This window comes from Vigna unguiculata, chromosome 9 (genome assembly GCF_037176805.1).
Source record: "Vigna unguiculata cultivar grain cowpea cultivar isolate G323 ecotype 2 chromosome 9, ASM3717680v1, whole genome shotgun sequence".
NCBI lineage: Eukaryota > Viridiplantae > Streptophyta > Magnoliopsida > Fabales > Fabaceae > Vigna > Vigna unguiculata.
In genome coordinates, this window is record NC_140800.1 from 33,089,800 (window position 1) to 33,097,278 (window position 7,479).

The following is a 7,479-nucleotide window of genomic DNA, read 5'->3' on the forward strand; positions in this document are numbered from 1 at the left end:
ATTGATTTATAAATTATTATATTATTATATACGGTAATAGTAATTTAAATATTAATTTATATTTATTTTATCATATATACGGAGAGAGGTCGAACCATATTGTTTTTACAAAAAGTTGAACTAGATTTTATAGAAATATTTTATTTTATTAAATTAAGCTCGAAAATTTTCATTTACTATTTTTAACTCAATTTTTATTTCTATTAAATTGTGTATTGATTGATTTATATGTATTACGGAAAACTTATTATTTAATAAATTTATTAAAATTTTATTATATTTAAATAAATGATAACAAAATTTATATTTATAATTTATATCTATTAAACTCTACATTTGATTATTTAATTTTATTCATAATTATTATTTTAAAATTTAGTTATTTTATAAATAATTTATATTTAACCGTTATTTAAAAATATTTTTTATTTTTAATTTTTTTTTGTATATATTTATATATTTTTTTTCTCCTAATTTAATATTTAACAATTATTTTAAATATTAATTATATTTTTTTATTAGTCTAAATTTAAATTTTTATGAAAATTAAAAAATACAAACATAATCGTACCAGTATTTTCGTTAGCTATTAATAAAGTTAGCTACTAATAAAAGAGATTATTTTTGGTAACTGCTTAGTATAATAATCTGGTTAATTATTTTATCTTTTAATTTTATAATTATCTTTTAAGAATATACTTTTTATAAATTTAATAATATTTTTTATTTTAATAATAATTAGAAGAAATATTTTTATTTGTTATATTAGATAAAATTATTGTTAAATTTAGTTAATATTTCAAACATTTTTTACAACCTTTCTCGATTAATGTTCCAGTAAAAATGTATCTGAGTATAATCAATTTATCATTAATATATTTAAAATATTAAATAAATCAATACAATTTCATTAAAAATATTAAATTTATATATTTATACAAAATTAGTTAAAACAATTAAATATATATTTATATATATAAATATATATATATATATATATATATTTTTAGATCTAAGTTGTTAGTCAAAGTTTTAAAAAAAATCTCAATTTTTACTTAAAATTAAAAAGAGAAAAAACATATTTAATTTTATAATTGATAATTCAACAAAATTAAACTTTTAGTATCTAAATACATTTAATAGTAAATTTTTATGTTATAAATATAATTAAATATTAAATGAAATTAGTATAAGGTAGCACAATTGCAACAGTAAAGAAGTAATAAATAATAAATATATTATATCAATGAAACAAACTCTGGTATTTTAACAAAATTTCAAACTAAATTATATAATTAAATTAATAAATATTTGATAATAAAGAATATATTTGTTGATTTGATTGAATTCAGTTATGATAACAGGTTGAAACGAAAATATTTTATATATTCAGTTGTAATTCCTTGTTTTCCGCAATCTTCTCATGTTATCTTTTCAATTTTGCACCTTCTCATATAATTTCTGTTTCTCGTATAATTTCTTTCCCTTATAAATTCTGAATTCTGCTATCCCAACTTTCAAAATTGTTCTCTTTTTTCACACCAGTAACTGTAGTTAATTCTGATTCTGAAACCTGGGTGTTTTCGATAGTTCATGGTAGCTTAATCTGCAAAAGCGATGACGGGTGTAGGGGGATCGAATCCTTATTTCTTCTCACCAGCTTCAAGTTTATCAGCTTTTGCGGCGCCATTTAGTGTCAATCCTTACTCTTCCCCCAACGTGGTGTTCACGGATTCAGGGCCCTTAGAGGATTCAATAGTGGATACAATTGAATCCGGAAGTGAATCCGCAGATACTACGCGTGCAATTCACTATCAACCTTACGGGTACGATTTCTTTTCGAGCCCCGTTAGAGAATTGGATTCCTCTGCTCAGTTCCCTCAACTGGGTTTTCCCTCTTATGCTGCAAGATCAAGTCTTGTAGAAGCCCAACCGTACCCTGTGTCTTCTGCAATTCATGATCACGCTTCTTCCGTGCCGCCTTATCACTGGTCTTCTGTGACTTCCCCTTCGGATTGGCCCTCTCTGGAGGAGGCTAACAACTTTCCTGAATTAGGGTTTTCTGGTCAAAAAGGTGTTTGCTGGGAAAGGTTTCGCGACTTCAATGGCAGTGTTAAAGGGAAACAGGTTGGAGTTGGGAGCAGCAGTCTCCCTTCAAAGGCTGTTTCTGGCTTGGTCGAAGAAATAATGCATAAGAAACAAGGTATTTTTTTTTTCCCTTGTATTGTTATTATTATTTTTTTTTTTCATTTCTAGTGCCAGATGTAGACGTGCTCTGTGTAAGGTGTGTCTGATTTCTGAGCTTCCTCGCAAATATGGCCTCTCTTTCATTCTTAGAACAATACTTGATTCGAGAAAGTTTAATGTAGTCTGGATGTAATTTACAACACACTTAAAATCAGTCAGTTAACTGTATAATGTTAATACTGATTATGTAATATGATATGATATCTTGCCTACATAATGTAGGCTGGTAATACAATGTAAGTATACTATTGTCTTGCGTCAGGGGATGTTTCAAATGAGAGTCTGCAAAATGTTTTTGGAATGAACACATCTCATACAACAAAGTTTGTGCATGAAGATCTGTTATTTGTTTCTAGTTAAATTGAAGGACAGTTTAATTATGAGAAAGATTATTGTTGGTGGGTATTATTTTGTTTATAGTTTCAGAAAATTAAAGTATGAGAAAAAATATTGTAGTTGGATGGTGGTAAATGGGAAATCAATTTTTCATCTTTTATATTGAACATGAGTGTTTTTTATTGCATGCAGCAAACCGAGAGGTGAAGGACTCTGTTAATGGTGAGGTTTCATATATTACTGATCGGGAAAACTACAACGTGCCTGCAATTTCACCTCCCTTACCTGATACATCTAGCTGGTGGGGCAGTCACAAATCCACGCCGGTCGAATTTCTAGGTGCATCTGCTCTGCAGTCCCCTTCAATGCCTGTAGAAACTCGTCATGAGGCCCCTTTGAAAGCCGTTTCTGATTCAGGGAACAATCACATGTCAAACATTTTTTCATATGACAAACCCTCAAGACACATTGATAATTCTTCAAAGGTTCATACTGTTTATTCAATACCTAGAACAGGTTTGACTACAGATCTGAATATTGATCATATTATAGATCAACATGTTGGGCACAGTAGTTTCTGTAATACAAAGGAGGCTTCTGTCAGGCCCTGTCCTGGAATCTCTGGTTGCTTCGACTCAAGTCATATCCGTTTGCATCTTGGAAGAAATGAGCCTTCCTCATCAAACAAAGCAATGGTTTCAGACAAGACTGTTTCGGGGGATGATTTTGATTATATATTTAGAGGGAGGACCGAATATCAAACCCCTCATGCCAATATGAATACTTTAGGCCTAAGACTTGGCACTATGGAAGATGTCAATGTTGAGAAATCTTTTGAGGGTGGCGACCGATGCAACCCTGCTGAAGACTCACCTTGCTGGAAGGGAGCTTCAGCTGCTCACTTTTCTTATTTTGAACCTTCTGCAGTCCTGCCTCAAGAATATGTGCACAAAAAAGAAAGCAGCTTCGGTTCCGTCATTCAGGAGTCTCAGAATTACCTGTTTAATACAGATAACAATACAAAAAAGTCAGCTGAAAATTCAAATGGCTATCAAGGAACAGGTTCTCCAAGGAAATGTTCAGTAACAAATTTTGCTTATGACGATTGTAAGTCAGGTAGTGCTGTGAATGGTGGACCTTTTACATTTAAACCTAACTGTGATTTTGGGCTTCAATTTATGGATATTACCAAAATGAAGGAAAATAGTGTGCCAGCAGCCAAGGCAACCAATTCTGAGTCTGGATCTTCTCACATGGAGTATCAAGTTGCAGAGAAAAACAAATTGATGTCACAAAAACAGCACACATCCTGCATAGGTGATGCAAAGGCTGGATGCAATTTGAATAAATTCTTGGAACGTGGTTCATCTGACACTGTAGAGCATGTATTACCTTTGGAAGTACATACCACTACTACACCTTCGGTAGTAAATACCACTACTACACCTTCTTCAGTAATAAATACCATTACTACACCGTCTTCAGTAGTAAATACCACTACTGCGCCTTCAGTGGTAACTACCACTACCACACCTTCAGTAGTAAATACCACCACTGCAACTTCTCCAGTAGTAAATGCCACTACTACACTTTCTTCACCTTCTTTAGTTGTAAATACTACAACTACACCTGTAAATACAGCAGGGAGAGTAACAACTGAAAAATTAAATGTCCAAATGCTGGTTAATACTATGCAAAATTTATCAGAATTGCTCCTTTACCACTGCGAAAATGATGTCTGTGAATTGAAAGAGAGAGATTGCAATGTCCTTAAACATGTGATCAGTAATCTTAATACTTGTGCTTTAAAGACTGCTGAACAAATTGCCCCTGCACAGGAATGTCTTCTCAATCAGCCAGAAACGTTTAACTGTGCTAGAGAATCGCATGAGTTTCACCAGGTATGATGTTCTTGTTTATTATATATTCAATGACAAAGCAGCTCTATAATGGATAGTGTGTGTGTGTGTTCTGTCTCAGTTGTTCACAATTATAATATAACAGTAATTTGGCTATATGAGAATGTACCTGTTCTTACGATGATTTCCCTGATATGTGATTTGGATAATACTGAATGATAACATACCCAAAGAGTGCTTTACCTGGTACCTAATAATGAAATAGAGAATCATTTTCAAAAAGAGAAAAAAGAAATGAAATATATATACTTTACACGTCTCAATGCAAAATTTTAGCTCAAATTTTCAACTTTAAATTAAACATTAAAACCCAAAACTGAACCTCAACAGAAGGAAATATTGCACAAAATGTAAATGATGAGTAAGCGATATTCATAGATATAGAAGTTGCATATAATTCTCCTAATTCATATTGTGTCTAGGTCCATTTTGTAGAAGGAGAAAAGATAGGATTCTTTTTTTTGTATCCAAGATAGTGAAGATGGTGTTTTCTGTTTTCTATATGTGACAAATTATTAGCCTTGCATTACTTCTGTAAGTTCTCTGAATATATTCTCAGAATGCAACTCTCAAGAGGCCACAATTAACCAAGATTGGACCAGAGATCTCTAAGGTTGAGAATCCACTTGTTGCGGATGCAAACTTGAATTCCAGGTCTGCCAAACCACCTTGGAAGCTTTCAAATTCAATTTCCTCAAGAAGGGGGGCTAGAGAAATGACAATGACTGATGGCATGACTAAGGTATTTCAGATTGTTTTATTTCTTACTAACACGTGTTTTCAATTGGAAAGAGGGAAAATACAGCGGAAGGGAAATATTTAATTACTGCTGGCATACCTTTTGATAGGATCTAAAAAGGACTCTTGATGAGAATTTCCACGATGAAGTAGCTGATCCTCAGACAGCGTTATATAAGAATCTGTGGCTTGAGGCTGAAGCTGAACTGTGTTCTGTCTATTACAAGGCTCGCTATAACCAAATTAAGATTGAAATGGATAATCACTCTTACAAGGAAAGAGGTTGGCATTTTTTCTTTATCTCAATATTCCTCATTCTTATAAATATCATGGAAATTTGTTTTATATTTTATCTTTTATAAATTTTGTAGAGATGGGAAACCAATCAAAATCTGAGGAAGTTCCGGCTTTGAGGCAAAATCAGAGTTCTGAAACTAAAGCGCACAATTATCCAAACCGTGGTTCAACTGCCCTTAATTTGTCTGTCTTGGATTCTCCAAGTCTAGAGGGACTATCTTGGTTGAATTTTTTTACTGATGTGAACAAGCCTAATAATGCAATGACACCTGGAGGAAGTGGTGATCAGAACCTGGATAAAGCCATTAATAGTTATATTGTTTCATCCTCAGATGAGGAGGAGCCTGAAAGAAATGATGAATCTTCTGTTATGGCCAGATACCAAGTTCTCAAAGCCCGGGTTGACCAGTCATGCATTGATACTACCAAGACAGAGGAACCATTAGACATTGCAGACAAGTCATCACCTAGAGGGAGTGATAATCAAAATGCAGTCAATTTTTGCCAAGACTCCCCTAGTCCTGAAAAAAATAGTACTGATTATGAGGCATCTGTTGTGGCTAGGTTTCATATTCTTAAATCCCGGCTGGAAGGTTCAAGTTCTATGTCTTTAGAAGGGAAACAATTAGATGGAGTTGGATCTGCTGACAATGATATGGATGACACAACAGTTGCAAAAAAATCTGAGGATAAAAATTTGGACGTCCATGAAAATCCTGCTATGGTGCATCCCGGCTCCTACATTGCCATGGACAAGTCAATCCCAGAGGAGTTTCGACATCCTAACTATTTCTCTGATGGCTACTCAACTGATTGGGAACATGTGGAGAAAAGCATGTAGGCCGTATTGAAACCGTGAAGAGTTTGGTTATATGGTGCAATAAATGTTTATACTTAAGTTGAGAACACGACTGAATAATGTTTATGGATTAGATTTTCTTGTTATTTTTATCAGACGTATGTTACAGAATTTGGTCTTATCAGTCTTTGTTCTGTTTGTATATAACAATGTCTGACTTTACGTTTATCTATTGTGTGTCTGCTCACTCGCACTTGTTTATAAACAAGGGCAAGTAACTAAAATATCAAGTTGCCAAATTGCTTCAAGTTAATCAACCATATGGACCTTGATGATTTTTTCTTTACTTCAAAAGAATATTTTGACATTGTTTGCTGTATAATTTGCTAGCTACGTTTCTAATTACTTTTCCATTCACATGTTGCTTTCCTAAGAAGCTGTTTGACTGATACATAAAATGCTGTTTTGTCACGTGAATTTATGAATTGAAGTTCTTGCAATCGGACGGGATTGATATGCATTTGTCATTTACCAATTAATATATGGGATGCATAATATGTTTGTGCATCATGTGACTTGTTTTCGGTGCAACAAATGTCTGCTTTTTCTGTTGCACATTTAATAATTTAGTTTTTGAGTATTTGAAGGCAATAATGAATTACTGATTATAACGGGCGTACCAAAAAAGGATTTTAACGGGTTAAAATTATTTCACTTTATTGTTGTGGCTGCTTTCAAGTTCTCTTTGTTTTCTTAAGAGTTGTTTTTTTCTTGATTTTAAAATGGACTAAATTTTTTTTAAATGAATGTTGGCAACATTTTCTAAAAGCATTCGTAGCAAATTGAATGTCAATGTAAATTAATTCAATTTTCGAAACTAATATCGCCATTGTAATAGTTAAACGTTGCGCTATGAATAATGCTTAAACGATCTAGACTCAAAAACCTCGTTCTTTTAGAGATTCAAAAAGATATGTCATTATCATTATTTATTTTTATATATATATATTTGCAACTACCCTGGTGGAATTTTGTGAAAGATACAATCTTACTATTAATTTTATAAAACCCACTATACTAAAATACGGTTTTTGACAACAATGATTTAATCTTGAGAAAATGTTGATGGAGAGAATTCTAAAT

The 7,479-nt window shown here is 32.3% G+C and overlaps 1 protein-coding gene across 1 annotated transcript; it reads left to right on the forward strand.

The window, feature by feature from the left end:
* The first annotated feature begins 1,423 nt into the window (after positions 1 to 1,423).
* On the forward strand, positions 1,424 to 6,682 carry LOC114196320 (uncharacterized). Its single transcript, XM_028086926.2, has 5 exons — positions 1,424 to 2,203; positions 2,776 to 4,484; positions 5,062 to 5,244; positions 5,351 to 5,522; positions 5,612 to 6,682. Exons 1-5 carry the CDS (start codon positions 1,618 to 1,620, stop codon positions 6,376 to 6,378), a joined length of 3,417 nt encoding a protein of 1,138 aa, XP_027942727.1. The 5' UTR covers positions 1,424 to 1,617; the 3' UTR covers positions 6,379 to 6,682.
* Positions 6,683 to 7,479: the final 797 nt, after the last annotated feature.

Bases quoted from the DNA above. Each gene is read 5' to 3' on its own strand.
- LOC114196320 (XM_028086926.2), top strand. From the start codon at position 1,618: ATGACGGGTGTAGGGGGATCGAATCCTTATTTCTTCTCACCAGCTTCA. The intron at 2,204-2,775 runs GTATTTTTTTTT...TATTGCATGCAG, and splicing joins AATAATGCATAAGAAACAAG to CAAACCGAGAGGTGAAGGAC. The intron at 5,245-5,350 runs GTATTTCAGATT...ACCTTTTGATAG, and splicing joins TGACTGATGGCATGACTAAG to GATCTAAAAAGGACTCTTGA.